We start from the raw sequence: 16,712 nt of genomic DNA, 5'->3' as shown, positions 1-16,712 counted from the left end.
CTGAGATGATTGGTCTCCAACAACCACAAACATCCTCCTTTGTGCGAGGTATGACTGCAACCAGTGGGGTTTCCCCGATTCCCACTGACTTCAATTTTGCTCGGGCTCCTTGATGCCATATTCGGTCAAAAGCTGCCTTTATGTCAAGGGCAGTCATTCTTGAATTCAGTTCTTTTGTCCATGTTTGGACCAAGGCTCTAATGAGGGCTGAATGGCCCTCACAGAAGCCAAACTGAGCAATGGTGAACAGGTTATTGCTGAGCAAGTGTCGCTTCATAGCGTTGTCGACAACCCCTTCCGTCTCTTTGATAATGATTGAGAGTGGACTGTAAGGGCAGTAATTAGCCAGATTGGATTGGTCCTGCTTTTTGTGGACAGGACACACCTGAGAAATTTTTCACATTGTAGGGTAGATGCCCTTGTTGTAGCTGTTCTGGAACATTTTGGCTGGGGAAACAGCGAGTTCTGCAGCACAATTCTTCAGTACCGCAGCCGGGTTGTTGACAGGGTCCATAGACTTTCCTGTATCCAGTGCCTCAAGCCATTTCTTGATAGCATGTCGAGTGAATCAAATTGTCTGAGGTCTGACATCTATGATGGTGCGGACCTCAGGAGGAGGCCGAGATGAATCATCCACTCAGCACTTTTGGTTGAAGATGGTTGCTTATGCTTCAGCCTTGTCTTTTGCACTGATATGCTGGGCACTGTCATAATTGAAGATAGGGATGTTGTTGGAGCATCCTCCTGTGGTTAGCTGTTTAATTTCCCAACGCCATTCATGACTGTGTGTGGTAGGACTGCAGAGCTTTGATCTGATCCATTGGTCGTGGGATCGCTTAGCTCTGTCTATCATGTTCCTTCCACTTTTAGCATGCACGTAGTCCTGTGTTGTAGCTTCACCGGGTTGGTTTCTGATTTGTAGGTATGCCTGGTGCTGCTCTTGACATGCTGTCCTGCATTCCTCAATGAACCAGGGTTGGTCTCCTGGCTTGATCGTAATGCTAGAGTGAGGGAGATGCCAGGCCATGAGGCTACAGATTGTGGTTGAATACAATTCTGCTGCTGCTGATGGCCCATAGCACCTCATGGATGCCCATTTTTGAGCTGCTGGATCTGTTCTGAGTCTATCCCATTTAGCACGGTGGTAGTGCCACACAACATGATGGAGGGTGTCCTCAATGTGAAGACAGACTTTTGTCTCCACAAGGACTATGTGGTAGTCACTCCCACCAATACCATCATGGACAGCTGCATCTGCAACAGGCAGATTGGTGGCGACAAGGCCAAGTCAGTTTTTCCCTCTTGTTGGCTCTCCTACCACCTGCCACAGGCCCAGTCTGGCAGTTATGTCCTTCAGGACTTGGCCAGCCGGGTCAGTAGTGCTACCGAGCCACTCTTGGTGCTGGACACTGAAGTCCCCCATCCAGAGTACATTCTATACCCTTGCCAACCTCAGTGCTTCTTCGAAGTGGTGTTCAGGAGCACTGATGCGTCAGCTCAGGAAGGCAGTAGGTGGTAATCAGCAGCAGGTATACTAGCCCGTGTTTGACCTGATGCCATGGGAATCCATGGAGTCTGGTGTCATGCTGATGATTCCCAGGGCCACTACCTCCCAACTGTATCCCACTGGTGGGCCAGAAGGTTGTCTAAGGTTACAACAGGATATAGATAAACTGGGAAAGTGGGCAAGGAATTGGCAAATGGAATTTAACGCAGACAAGTGCAAAGTGATGCATTTTGGGAAGTTGAACCCGGGCAGGACATAGACAGTGAACGGCAGGGCCCTGGGGAGCGTCTTTGAGCAGAGAGACCTTGGGGTACAAGTACATAGTTCCCTGAAAGTGGCAACACAGGTAGACAGGGTGGTGAAGAAGGTGTATGGCAAGCTTGCCTTCATCTGCCGAGGCACTGAGTACAAGAGTTGGGACGTCATGTTACAGTTGTACATAACATTGGTTAGGCCGCATTTGGAGTACTGTGTGCAGTTCTGGTCGCCGCACTACAGGAAAGATGTGATTAAGCTGGAGAGGGTGCAGAAAAGATTCACAAGGATGTTGCCTGGTTTGGAGGGCTTGAGTTATAAAGAGAAATTGGATAGGCTGGGTCTGTTTTCCCTGGAGCGAAGGAGGCTGAGAGGGGACATGATAGAGGTCTATAAAATTATGAGAGGCATAGATAGGGTAGATAGCCAGAGTCTGTTTCCCATGGTAGGGGTGACTGAAACTAGAGGGCATAGATTTAAGGTGAGAGGGAGGAGGTTTAAAGGAGATCCAAGGGGTAAATTTTTCACACAAAGAATAGTGGGTATCTGGAATGAGCTGCCAGAGGAGGTGGTGGAGGCAGGAACAGTAGCAACATTTAAGAGGCATCTGGACAGGTACTTGAATGAGCAAGGCATAGAGGGATATGGAATTAATGTAGGCAGGTGGGATTAGTATAGATAGGCATTATGGTCGGCATGGACGTGGTGGGCCGAAGGGCCTGTTTCTATGCTGTACGACGCTATGACATACCCAGGAATTGTGTTAGAGTCTGGGACGTTGGCTGTAAAGGATGATTTGGTATCACAATGTCAGGCTGTTCTTTGACTAGTCATTGGAACAGCTCTCCCAATTTTGGCAAAAGGCCCTAGATGTTAGTGAGGAGGATTTTGCAGTGTGGACTGGACAGAATGTGCCTTTGTCATTTCCGGTGCCTATGTCGATGCTGCGTGGTCCATTCAGGTTTTTTTTCCACCTTGCTGTAACTGTTTGAAAGAACTGAATTACTTGCGAGGCCATTTTCCAGAGTGTAGTTAAGAATCAACCACTAAAATAAAAGCAAAATACTGCGGATGCTGGAAGTCTGAAATAAAAGCAGAAATTGCTGGAAATACTTAGCAGGTCAGGCAACATCTGTGGAGAGAAGCAGAGTTAACGTCTCAGGTCTGTGACCTTTCATCAGAACAGTTCTACAGATGCTGCCTGACCTGCTGAGTATTTCCAACACTTTCTGTTTTTAACCTCAGTTTAAACATCTCATCTGCAAGACAGCACCTTTGACAATGCAGCACTCCCTCAGGACAACAATGGAACGTCAGCCTAAATTTTTCTGCTCAAGTCACTGGAGTGGGACTTGAACCCACAACCTTCTAACTCAGAGGCAAGAGTGTTACCAAATGAGCCATGGCTGACATGTACTAAGCAAAGCGCTTATCCGACTGTTTCATTTAAATAACAAAGTGAACAAATAATATGGATGCAATAAAATATTTTGCGCAGAACTAAAAATAAATTGAATAATATGGTAAACTAATCACAAGCTGAACTTTATTAATAGACTAGACTGCCACCTAGCGCAACTTGGATAAATTCAGTTAAAACAATTCAAAAGTGTATTTTATTCAGCAGAGCTGAGTGCTGCGGTTTTCGGTTAGTAGTGTCATAATCGTTCAAGTTGGATTTTGGATGACAGTTCCACATCAAACAAGCGCAGCACATTGTCACTTGCTGAGAAAATTACAGCTTGAAAATGGTGACAAACAGGCACACAATGAACATAGTCATTGCTTAACACACAAAATAACTTCACCGACAGTACACAGATGTTTCAGAGACCCTGAGAATTCTCGATGATCGAAAGTAAAATATCAGATGATAAAAAGATAAAAGATAAAAGATCAGTATTGGTGTGCACAGTGAAGCCAACAGTAAGAAGCCAGCCTTCTTAATTTGTTCATTCACAGTATCCTTTTCTGATCGATCCCTCTTTTTATTCCAGCAACGTTTCAATGGAAAATACCAAGAGCACAAGTCTATAAAAGACTTTTATAGGTGAGCCACAGAAATACAACTGCACTGCAGCTTATTAAAAGCACTGCATCGAAGCAGGGGAACATCTCATACTTTAAGTAACAAAATAAAGTACCAAGATAAAGTTTCACCAGAAGTCTGGGTCAGAATATGGTTAGTTCCGAAACAAAGCAATACAATTGATTTCTATTATTTTGTATGGAGCTTGTGGGCTGAAGATTAGTACGGCAGCAACAAAGTGAACCAAACTTGGTTATCTCCTCTATTTCAGGACTTCAAAACACAGCTGCTTTTACTTCTGTTTGTTAATTTTTGTACTTATGTTATCACTGGCCATTTCAGGAGCCCAGCAACAACCCCAAGCACTCCCATGTCATAGCCAAAGAGTAAAGAAAGATCCTTCTACACTGCTCCAATCCCAGAAAAGCACCCTGCACTGCACCAATGTGACACAACCAGTTACCTTGACATCTAAAAGAAACCACCAATATTAGTAATCAGAGGTTATTTTTGCACTGAGATCCACTTATGATAGGACCTGAAATCTAACGTCAGCAGAGAGTTTTCCATTTCATCCATCCAAACTGGATTCAAACCTCGGTCCCAAACCATGGCTCCAGATATATTTTCTCCTCCCCTTCAAAGGGGATTAATTATTTTTCTGATGAAAGATTATCGACCTGAAACGTTAACTGTTTCTTTCTCTCACAGCTGCTGAGTATTTCCAGCATTTTCTATTTCAGCATCCGCAATATTTTGCTTTAGAATTAATTATCTTGTTTTTGTTCAGTTGCACTTTGTTGCTGCAGTACTAATTTCTTGCCAATTGATGGCACTGTTGCTCTATTATAACCACCACAGTCCACCTGCACCTGCTTTCCTTTCGAGTGGAGGAGGGGAAACAGTCATTTTATGTTTCTCTTTAGTTTTCCACAGTACAGTCCAACTCTAGACAATTAACCTTTTTTGATTTTGTTAAGCGTGGACTCGATAGGCCAAATGGCGGCCTCCTGTGCCATAATGACACTAATTAAATATCCAGGTTGAGATTAACTGGACCTCCCCACTCTCTAAGGTACAGCTCACTAATTCTATTGGATTTTATTGCACCTGATCAGGCTGGGTAATTAAACAGAGCATTCTACCCAGTGACTAATATGAGCTGGGTTTGTATGCTCATGTATCTGTGCACCACTGTTCTAATCCAGTTGTACTCAGGATTGTGCACCTTACCCGTCTTTGTTGGGGGTGTCCTCAGCTGGCTTTGCAGTGGCTGGTGCAGGGTCCTGAGTTAGTTTAGCGGAGACGGACTTGGCAGCATTAGAGTCTGAGGAGGGCTGCGGCTGGCTGATGTGTGAAGGCAGCACTGACCCTGGAAGTGCCCCTGTGATGGGTACACTATTAAAAAAAGCGGTCGAAAAATCCCTAATAAAAAAAAACAAAAGGCAGTTCATAAAAGAAGCTTTTTCATGGCATCAATGTTTACTTACATGATGTCTTTTGAGCAAATAAATACCGCATTAAAATGATTCAAATGAAAACAATTTTATGGAGTTCAATAATCTCAACCATTACTTCTATTGTAGCTCAGAGTCTGGTACTGAACCTGCTCTATTACAAATGCTGGAACCTCCAATTGCTTTACCTGGAATTCAACCATTCTAGGGATATGGTTTACCCTTCAATACAACACTGCTCTACAAAGCTAGACGCAAAGCGCACAATCATGAAGCTACAAGGTCACTTGGTGGTCTCACATAGCCCTCAATCAGAAGTAGTGTATGGGAGGGGATTCATCACAACAAGGCCCTCCATTTAAATGTTCACTGGGTAGAAATGAGAATGGCACATTTTACTGCAGCACTAACACTGAACAGGTGAGAAACTACGGTCTTCATTCTTTTGAGTTACCAATCTCAGGGAGTAAAGGAGAGTGGCTTTGCACTGTCCGCTCTCGCAACTGGTAGCTGAGCAGATCTGTGTGTTCTCAGCTGGATGGTTGGGACCTGCAATTAGCAACTCCTCCCATCAGTTTCCCCTCTCATTGAACACTGACACTTTAGAACACGCTGCTGATTAAAATTAGAGCAAAGAAAGAGAGATCCAAAAGTAGAGGGAAAGCATCCCCCAAAACTAATTACAACTTGACTCATTTTCCTGGCGGCTGATGAATTACTTTTTGCTTAGTTTTGTCACATCAAATTGCTTGCCCCTTGCGAGTAGCATATCAGGTAAGAGATCGAAAGGAAGGGTAAAAAAACTTCAGATGGAAATTACCATTCACAAAAAGATGGTCTCAGTGAGAATGACACATCCAGAAAGCAGTAGCAAGCAGATGGACGAGTATCAACTTATCACAAGTGTTTGGCATGACACACGGTATCAATCATGCTCAGGTTTCAATGCTGTGGACATCCACATCCATAATATAAAACTCAAAAGTTGTTTTCCTCGCTAACATTTTTTTTTTAAAGTATTCCTGTCACTTTAAAAGCAAGTTCCAATTCAGATTCATTTTAAAGGGCTTGAAAGTTGAAAGTTCCCAGGGGGGGGGTGGGTGGGGGCGCAATCCCAATCTCCGACCATAACTGTGTCGGAAGATCAGCATAACCATCAGTGAAATGATTTAAAGAGATGAAAACTGCTGTTTCTTTGGGGTTTCCATGGTGTTTCAGGACCGAGGGTTTTTAAACAGTGAGTGTTGATTACCCTGATGGCAGAGCTGGTTAGGAGGAATTACAAGGAACGTTGCATCTGGAAAGTGGGATTATCAGCAGAGATACCATCAGCAATAACAGGTGCAGTTACTGAGCCTGACCATGCAAGGTAGCTGGGTTATCAGTAGAGATGCAGTCATTAGCAAAGGGTTCCAATTGGGAGGAGTTATTGAGTGCTGTGAGGGAGCTCGATTAACACCAGTCCAGATGGTCAATAATCCCATAGGTGCTTCTGTAACAATTTCTCACCCATTTTCTCTTCAATGATGCCATCAACACCCGGAAATATTTCTTAAAAAGCTGCAACAGACTGAGACGATTAGGAGATGTTGAAGTTGACTAAAATCCTTTTTTACCCGTATGTGGGCAAAATCCCCTTTTAACTCATATGCAGAATGTAACCCCATGCCTTACTGTTACAACAACATAGAAATATACAGAATAGGCCATTTGGCCCAACCAATCCATGCAGTCATTTATGCTCCACTCAAGCCTCCTCCCATCCTTCCTCAGCTAGTTCCATCAGCATAACTTGAATCCAGGATGGTATATTGCCTCCTTGGTGCCAGGGTCCAGAATATCACTTAGAAGATACAGAACATTCTAAGGGGCGAGGGTGAACAGCCAAAGCTTGTGGTCCATATTTGTAACAACGAAGGTAGAAAGAGGGATGAGGTCCTGCAGGCAGCTTTTTGTGAGCTAGGAAAGAGACTAAGAAGTAGGACCTCAAAGGTAGTAATCTCCAGGTTACTTCTGGTGCCACAAGCTCGTGGGTATAGAAATAGAAGGATAGTGCAGATGAATGCGGGGCTGAAGAGATGGTCCATGAGGAAGGGCTTTAGATTCTTGGGGCAATGGACTGGTTCTGAGAGAGGTGGTACCTGTACACACCAGATGGTCACACCTCAGCAGCGCCAGGACCAATACCCTTCCAGGGCAGTTTGTTAGTGCTGTGGGAGAGGGTTTACACTAAGTTGACAACTGGCTGGGAACCACAAAGTAGCATCAGAAAGGAAAAACAAGGTGCACAAAGGATGAGGGGAGACAGCTAGAACTAGAGTAAGAAATAGTAAGGTATTAAGTGAGGTCAGACTAAGAGGAAATACAGCAAGTTCTAATTCAGGTTTACAGTGCATGTATATAAACATACATAGCATGGTAAATGAGGTTGGTAAGCTGCAAATGCAAACAGTCATATGGGGATAGGATGGCGTGGCAAAAATGGGCAGGACTGAATGCTAAACATTCCAGGATACAAGGTGTTCATGAAATATTAGAAGGAGATGGGGTGGCAGTGCTGATTAAGGAGAATATTACAGTGCTGGAGAGAAAAGATTTCCTAGAGTGGTCAAGGTCAGAATTTATTTCATTAGAGTTAAGAAACAATAGAGGTGCCATTACACTACAGGGTGTAATCTATAGGCCAGCAACTAGTGGGAAAGATATAGAGGAGCAATTATGCAGGGAAATTACAAAGAGGTGCAGAGACTAAAGAGTAGTGACAATGGATGACATTACTTATCCTAATATTGACTGGGATAATAGTGTAAAGGGCAGAGGGGTGAAGAGATTTTGAAGTGTGTTTAGAAGAATTTTTTTGATCAGTACGTTTCCAGCCCAATGAGAAAGGAATCATTGCTGGGTCTGGTTCTGGAAATGAAGCAGGATCAAGTTTCAGGAGGGGATACATTTAGGGAACACTGATCATAGTATCATAAGTTTCATTAGCTATGAAAAGGACAAGAAACAAACTAGAGCAAAAATACTTAATTGGAGGAGGGTCAATTTCAGTGGGTTGAAGAAGGACTCATCCCAGGTAAATCTGTGTCAAAGAATGGCAGGCAAAACTGTAATGAAATACTGGGTTGCCTTTAAAAAGGAGATAGTTTGGGCAGTCAAGGTACATTCCCACAAGAGGGAAAGTGGGGGAAGGTAGGGCAACCAAAGCAAGAGCTCCCTGGCTGATGAGAGAGATAGAGATTGAAATGAAGCAGGAAAAGTAGACATATGACAGAGGTTAGGTAATACAAGCTGAATATGCAAAGTTGAGAGGGGAAGTGAAAAAGGAAATCAGAAGCAAAGAGTATGAGAAGAAAGTGGCAGTTAACATAAAAGAGAATTCAAAAGTCTTCTGTAAGCATATATATATATAGTAAGAGGTAGTAAGAGGATTGGTGGGGCCAATTCAGGACAAAAAAGAGGATTTACACATGGAGGCAGAGGGCATGGCTGAAGTACTAAATGAGTACTTTGCTTCTGTCTTTAACAAGGAAGAAGATGTTGCCAAAGTCATAGTCAAAGAAGAAGTAGTTGAGATACTGGATGAGCTACAAATTGATGAAGAGGAGGTACTAGAAAGGCTGCCTGTAAAGCATGGCTACCCGACCATACCCAATGACGTGTCAGGGTCGGGTCGGGTCACTCTTCCGGGTCCAGCATTCGGGCTCGGGTCGGGTGGGACTGGATATGGACGGTGCTGCCTTAGTCTGGGTAGTAATCTTCAAATGAACACTCAGGACATCAAGGTGGGAAACGTGCAGTCCAGACTCTGCAGTAATGCCTGGCTACCCAACCAAACCCGACTACATTTGTCAGGTTCGGGTCGGGTCAGGCATTTAAAAATATTAAAGGTCTCGGGCCCGGGTCGGGTTCGGGTTGGCTGTTGGCGGGTCAGGCCCAGGTCGGGTTTCAATTTTATACCCGAGCCAAGCTTTAGCTGCCTGTACTTGAAGTTGATACGTCACCAGGAGTGAATGGATGCATCCAAGGATGCTGAGGGAAGCAAGGGTCGAAATTGCAGAGACACTGGCCATAATCTTCCAATTCCCCCTCAGATACAGGGGCAGTACCAGAGGACTGGAGGATTGTAAATGTTATACTCTTGTTCAAAACAGGGTGCAAGTTAAACCCAGCAACTAGAAGTTTAACCTCGGTGGTGGGAAAGTTTTTAGAGATGATAATCCGGGACAAATTATCACTTGAACAAGCATAGATTAATTAAGGAAAGCCAGCACAGCCTTGTTAAAGGCAAATTGTGTTTAACTAACTCGATTGAGATTTTTGATGAGTTAACAGAGAGGATTGATGAGGGCAATACAGTTGATTTCGTGTATATAGACTTCCAAAAGGCATTTGACAAAGTGCCACATGATAGGCTTGCCAGTAAAGTTAAAGCCCATGGAATAAAAGGGAAAGTGGCAAGAAACAGCAAGTAGTTGTTTTTCAAGCTGCAGGAAGGTATACAGTAGGGTTCCACAGGGGTCATACTAGCACCACTGCTTTTCCAGATATTTACTAATGACATGGTCTTGATTGTACAGGACTCATTTTCAGAGTTTGCAGATGACACAAAACTTGGAAGTATTGTGAACTGTGAGGAGCATAGCGATAGACTTCAAGGACATAGGCTAGTAGAATGAGCCAACACATGGTAGATGAAATCTGAAAGAGTACAATTCTAAAGAGGGTGCAGGAACAGAGACACATATGTGTATAAATCGTTGAAGGTGGCAGGGCAGGTTGAGCAAGTGGTTAAAATAGCATATAGGATCTTGAGCTTTATAAATGGAGGCATAGAGTACAAAAGCAAGGAAATTATGCTGAACCTTTTTAAAATACTGGTTTGGTCTCAACTGGAGTAGTGTGTCCAATTCTAGGCACCATATTTTAGTCAGGATGCATAGGCTATAGAGATGGTGCAGAAAAGATATACAAGAATGGTTCCAGGGATGAGGGACTTCAGCTAAATGCATTGACTGAAGAAGCTGCGGTTGTTTCCTTAAAGAGAAGGCTGAGAGGACATTTGATAGAGGTGTTCAAAATCATGAGGGGTCTATACAGAGCAGATCGAGAGAAATTATTGCCATTAGTGGAAGGGTCGAGAACCAGAGGACACAGATTTAGGATGATTGGCAAAAGAACCAAAGGCAACATGAGGAAAAGCTTTCTTTTACACAGCGAGTGGTTATGATATGGATTGCACTGCCTGAGAGTGTGGTGGAGGCCGATTTAATCATAGCTTTCAAAAGAGTACCTGCAGGGAAAAATCTGTATGACTATGGAGAAAGGGCGGGGAGGTGGGACTAAGTAAACTGCTCTTCCAGAGAGCCGGCATGGACTCAATGGGCCAAATAGCATCCTTCTGTGCTATAATCATTCTACCATTCTATAACCTCTATTTCTTTCTCCCTCATATGATGATCTAACTTCCTCTCAAATGCATTTATACTATTCGCCTCAACAGTCCCTGTGACAGCGAGTTCCACATTTTCATCACTCTCTGGATAAAGAAGTTTCTTCTGAGTTTCTTATTTAATTTCTTGGTGACTTAGCTTATATTGAAGGCCCCTAGTTTTGTACTTTCCCATAAATGGAGACACACACTCTGTCTACTGTATCAAAACCTTCCAGAAGTTTAAATACTTCTATTAGGTCATTGCTCAGTCGTCTCTTTTGAAGAGAAAAAAGAAACCTAATCTTTTCATCTTCCTGATGCATATAACCTCACATTGCTAGTATGATCCTTGTAAATCTCTTTTTGCACCCTCTAGAGTCTCCATGTCCTTTTTATAATATGTCAACCAGAATTGTACAGTGCTCAAGTGTGCTCTAACCAAGGTTCGATCAAGTTCAGCATAACGTCTCCACTTTCGAATTCTATCCTTCTAAACACAAACCCCAGTACTTGGTTTGTTTTTGTTATAGCCTTATTGACTTGCATCATAACTATCAGTGAATCATGTACTTGTCCTCCCAGATTTCTTAGCTGCTCTACGTTTTTATTTTCTAAGTAATACATGACTTGCTTATTTTCTTACAAAAATGTAATACTTCATACTTAACTATATTGAAATTCATTTGCCAAGTAAATGTCCATTCTGCAATTTTATTAATGTTTTCTTGCGATTTGTTGCAGTCCTCCTCAGTATTGATTACTCCCCCCAATTTGGTCTTATCCACAAACTTAGAAATTGTGTTTTTGATTCCCAAATCTAAAATCATTAATATAAATTGCAAACAACAATGTCCCAGCACTGATCCTTGCAGGATCCCACTTCCCACGTTCTGCCACTCTAAATAGCTAACAATTAGCCCTAATCTCTGCTTACTGTCTTTCAGCCAGCTAGTTCTCCATTCGCTAATTGTCTCCTAATTCCACATGCTCTGGCCTTATTCATTAGTCTATTATGTAGTACCTTAAATAAGACCTTTTGAAATACAGATATATACAGCTAATACATCATTTTTTTAATCTATTCTATTACCTCTTCAAAGAATTCAATGAAGTTGGTCATACAAGACTTTTCCTTTTTAAATGCATGTTGACTATTTTTTTGGGATTTCTACATATTTTCCTTTTTTTTTCTTTCGCAGGCTTCCAATATTTTTCCTACCACTGATGTTAAGCTGACTGATCCATAGCTCTCTCGACATGTTCTATCACCCATCTTAAATAGGGGTATAATGCTAGTTCTCTACCAGTTCTCTGGCATTAACACCTTTATCTATCACATTATTAAGCATGTGTTTATTTGATATTTCTCTTATTTTAAATGCAGTATGTCATTTCATAATATCATTTTCCGATGTCATGTCAAATTGATCCATCTTCCTGGTAAATAAGGAAGCAAAATAATTATCTAATAATCCTGACATTAGAGTATTGCTGCCTATGAGTACATCCTGACCATCCCTTAATGGCCCTATTTTTTATTTTATTTTTATTTAGAGATACAGCACTGAAACAGGCCCTTCGGCCCACCGAGTCTGTGCTGACCAGGAACCACCCATTTATACTAACCCTACAGTAATCCCATATTCCCTATCACCTACCTATACTAGCGGCAATTTACAATGGCCAATTTACCTATCACCTGCAGGTCTTTGGCAGTGGGAGGAAACCAGAGCACCCGGCGAAAACCCACACGGTCACAGGGAGAACTTGCAAACTCCACACAGGCAGTACCCAGAATTGAACCCGGGTCCCTGGAGCTGTGAGGCTGCGGTGCTAACCACTGCGCCGCCCAAGATTTTCCCATCCCAATATTTTTTTTTGATTTACTATTTTATTTTATATTTTGTTAATTTAGTTTCATAGTTCCTCTTTGACTTCCTAATTTTTTTGACTTTTCTCAGTGCAAATCTATTGGCACTAACCTCACCAGAAGCGCTTCCCGATAAACACAGTAACAGGTGCAGACCATTCAGCCCCTGTTTGATTTACTTTATCTCAGTCCAATCTTCATTGTAGAGAAAGGTGGTGAAGGTCTCAAGACAGGTTTCGGGAGGCAGGGTCCCCATTACTTTCAAGTCGTCTTGTCAAGACAGCTTGTGATTGTAAAGAATCAGTGGGAATGGCCTTCCCCAGCTCAAGCCCTCCCTTACAGTTGTTCTGCAGTTCGTGTACAGGTGGCACACAGACCCCAGGTGGTGAATAAAATTCCACGCATAGGTTTAATTTCACAGACGCTGGTTTGTCGAGTTGGCAAGGTCATGTGTTTTTTGTTATTTTTATATTCAAGGAGGTGGAAGTTAAGAATTCAGTATCTGAGCACAATCTGCTGTACTGAACCTATGCTACTGCTCAAACTTTATGTTTAAAAAACTCGATTCATATAGTTCTATTTATATATTTATATATACCTATTTATGTTGAACTAATAAAAGTAAGATTGAGGTCTCAGTCCCTTCTCTGCCGATCAATACCATATATCTGCTGAATATGTCCATGTCAACATAAACTCTGGCACACTTAATTCAGCAAATTTTAAGTCCACAACAGTATTATTTGGATAAGCTACAAGCGGTAATCTGAAAGAATGAGTATGAAACAAATTAAGGAAAATACATGTTAACAAATGGCACAGAAATTTATAATACTTTAATATCTGGTACACACCATCCTGACTTGGAACTATAGTGCTGTTCCTTCACTGTTACTGGGTCAAAATCCTGGAACTCCCTTCCTAACAACACTGTGGGTGTACATGGACCTCACATGGACTGCAGCTGTTCAAGAAGGCGGTTCACCACCACCTTCTCAAGGGCAATTAGGGATGGGCAATAAATGCTGTCCTAGCCAGCGATGCCCACATCACATGAATGAATTAAAAAAGAAATAATTTTTAATTCACAAAATGTCCAAATATATTAGAATGATGTCCAACATGTTGACCTAAATTAATAAGACTTTATAATTCTGATAGTGATCATTTTTCCACTATTCGAAGACTAAGGAGATGCAAGAAAATGTGCCATTTCAAAGAGTTATTATGGTAACAAGAGTTTCTGTTTGACCCCTGGGAAAAGCTACATTACCAGATATTATACATAAATATCACATTCTGGTTCATAGTGTGTGAGAGATTGCTTACAGCAATGGTCCTCAGTACTGAGTGTGAAAAAAATAGCTGAGCAAAACACAAAACATAACAGCAGTCATATCTGAAATAATTTTAACTATTCACTTTTATAGATACCCTTCATTGAACATTGCTGCCTCTTCTGTCATTTGATTTCAATTAATCAATTTTAATGTGCTATTTTCCTTTCCTTTTGTTTCTATCTGAGGCATTATCCACCTCCTGTTCCTATAGCTACAGGTAACAAGGAGTATGAAGCAAAAATGGGCGAATGGAGTTGAGATGCAGATCAGCCATGGATGGCACAACAGGCTCGAGGTGCTGAATGCCCTCCTCCTGTTCCACATGCAGCTGCTTTCAACTATTAAATGCCATGCAACAGAAAACAATTACACGAGTTAGTGCTGGATCCTCGTCTAAAATGACAGTTTGATCTGTCTAGATGCCCTTCCTCCAGCCCCAGTTACTCACTGATTTACTGCTGCAGCAGCAAAAATCAGTCAGACTGCTAGACTTCTAGTTTGGACATTTGTGGAATTCATTACTTTTATTCTTTGAAAGTTACATGTGCTAACAGAAAAAAGTTAAGTTTACTTATTGTAACACCATCTGTAGCACTGTATTGTCTTTGTCAGTAAGTCAGGTCCATTCTATCATCTAAAATACCACAAAAGCAAGTCTCACTCATGCTCACTTTGCACTCCTACTGCACCACTCGCAGGGGCTGTAAGATGAGTGAAAGTACTCTTCAACTTTCAGCTTCATTGAAAAATAACATAAACCCACAGACATCAGCCAAGTTACTCAATAAATTAACTTGGAGTTTCAGCAACACCTCACAAGACGAAGCCAAGGCCCCTATCCTCACCCCAGCACGTTGGCCCCTCTCAAGCCCCAGCAACATCCCTTACACAGATTACTCCTATAGTTTCAATTCCTCCCATTTTGCAGGCCTTGTCCCATAGCCCCAACAGCTCAGTACCAGGGACCTATGCAACTGTTCTCTCACAGGCATGTGTCCTTCACTGGGTATAAAGCTGCTTGTTTGGGGATGGGAAGTATATTGGCAACATATATTAGAGCAAAACAGGATCAAAAGCCAAGGTCTATCTCCCAATCTAAGTCCCAAAACAGGAGAGATGCCTGGCTAGACCACCCAAATGCCCTGGTGTGGAGGTGGGGAATGATGCAGGCGTGGTCATTGTGCGTTGCCTGTCTACCAACCAAAGAGGACATTGACAGAGCATGGACCTTGACAAGGATGAAACGTATGCATGTGCCCTTTACTGGGAGTAAAACAGGACAACCAAAATTAAAACCAGCTTCTTCAGTGTGCAAACAGATAAATGTTCATTATAAAAGCATGTTCAGAATGTCGCAAACAGCAAAACGACCAAACAATCAAATGCAAGTCCTTCAGAAATACTGCAGTAAATGAAACAGTACCTCTGACAAAAATCTTCTGAGATCAATAATTCTTAACGTTGGAGTCAAGAACCAGGGGCATAATCTCAAGGTGTCAGCCATTTAGGACTGAAAGGAGGAGAAATTTCTTTACTCAGAGGGTTGTGAATCTTTTGAATTCTCTATCCCAGAGGGCTGTGGATGCTCAGTCGTTGACTATGTTCAAGGCTGAGATCCCGATAGATTTTTGGACTCTTTAAGGGATATTGGGATCAGGCGGGAAAGTGGAGTTGAGGCTGAAGGTCAGCCATGATCACACTGAATGGCGAAGCAGGCTCAAGGGGCTACATGGCCTACACCTGCTCCTATTTCTTATGTTCTTATGAGAATACTCACCAATAAAGTTCAGAACATTGCAGGCTCAATGTAAATCTAATCAGGTCACTGCCAGCGGCTAACACCTCATGTTTCCCCTCTTTGTTTAACCAGAAGCAGCTTCTCCAGCAATCAAAGGAACCTACTCAGTCATAACTGGCCTTTCAGTGCAGCCCTGCAACCTCTAGTGGCCATGAACCTAACTACAGCTGCCATCTTACACTCCCGAGAAATGTGCAATTACTGGAGAATCAGATCATTTAAGCAAAGTCATAGGTGGAACGTTTTCTGCCACCAGCGTTCAGTGACACTGTGCGACAGTTCAGAATAATCCAGACAGAACAAGAGCCAAAGACTCTGACCACCCCTTCTCCCCCCATCACCCCAAGATTACTTAGTACTTTTTAGTACTTTTATGTTCAGTGCAACAAAGCTGGTGCTAGGCAAGGCTCCCTCCTTATCACGGCAATCTCAACACAATGGCCTGTTGACCTTTGCAGCCCAAACAACCTGCTGAGTTTAAGCCTTCCTGCTTGCGAGAGATGGTTTATAAAACTAAACTACTCATAATGCACACTGAAGTGACAGCAAAGTCATTAGCTGGGGAAATTACAAATTTGTAATTAAGTGACGGGGGCTGAAATGACATCAGCTCTTAGAATGCAGTTCTGTGAAAATCGACTAAACGAAACAGACTTAAGTTACTGTCTTTTACTCGTTCCCAGTTTTGTATTTAGTATGAAACACATGTGTCTTCGAGAAATATTTTCTTGATGCTGGCTCACCAAGCCAGCAGTTTGCAAAGTTGACACAGCATGACATAGGACTAAGGGCACATAATAGGATTTGGAGCTCACATTAGTTTCTTCATGGGTTCTTAACTGTGCAGCACATATTTCAAAACTTTTCAAAGGGGATTGAAATGACCTCTTACCCTGTGTCTAACTGAGCAATGCAAAAGGGAGTGATTCTTCTCCGTCCATCAGCTGTCCTAGTTTCAATCTGCTTCTTTAATAAATTCTATAAAGGGAGGAAGAGAGAGAAAGAAAATTCAGATGCTATTA

The 16,712-nt window shown here is 42.4% G+C and overlaps 1 protein-coding gene across 3 annotated transcripts in view; it reads right to left on the bottom strand.

Annotated features, from left to right (window-relative positions):
* Positions 1-16,712, bottom strand: part of hira (histone cell cycle regulator a) — a 110,889-nt gene that overhangs the window by 36,013 nt on the left and 58,164 nt on the right. For 2 of the 3 annotated variants that reach the window (XR_010977292.1, XM_068055342.1), the window contains exons 13-14: positions 16,583-16,668; positions 5,025-5,216 (exon numbers count right to left, since the gene is read on the bottom strand). Coding sequence is in view for 2 of the 3 variants with exons in the window: in XM_068055342.1 (XP_067911443.1) it covers positions 5,025-5,216; positions 16,583-16,668 (278 nt within the window). In the remaining variant the exon portion in view is untranslated. The remainder of the gene's footprint in view (positions 1-5,024; positions 5,217-16,582; positions 16,669-16,712) is intronic. The other variant, XM_068055343.1, reaches the window with a different exon arrangement.

The sequence above is a fragment of the Heterodontus francisci genome, chromosome 23 (assembly GCF_036365525.1).
Source record: "Heterodontus francisci isolate sHetFra1 chromosome 23, sHetFra1.hap1, whole genome shotgun sequence".
Classification (NCBI taxonomy): domain Eukaryota; kingdom Metazoa; phylum Chordata; class Chondrichthyes; order Heterodontiformes; family Heterodontidae; genus Heterodontus; species Heterodontus francisci.
Note: the sequence above shows the minus strand (reverse complement) of the source record. Positions and strands in the feature narration are given on the sequence as shown.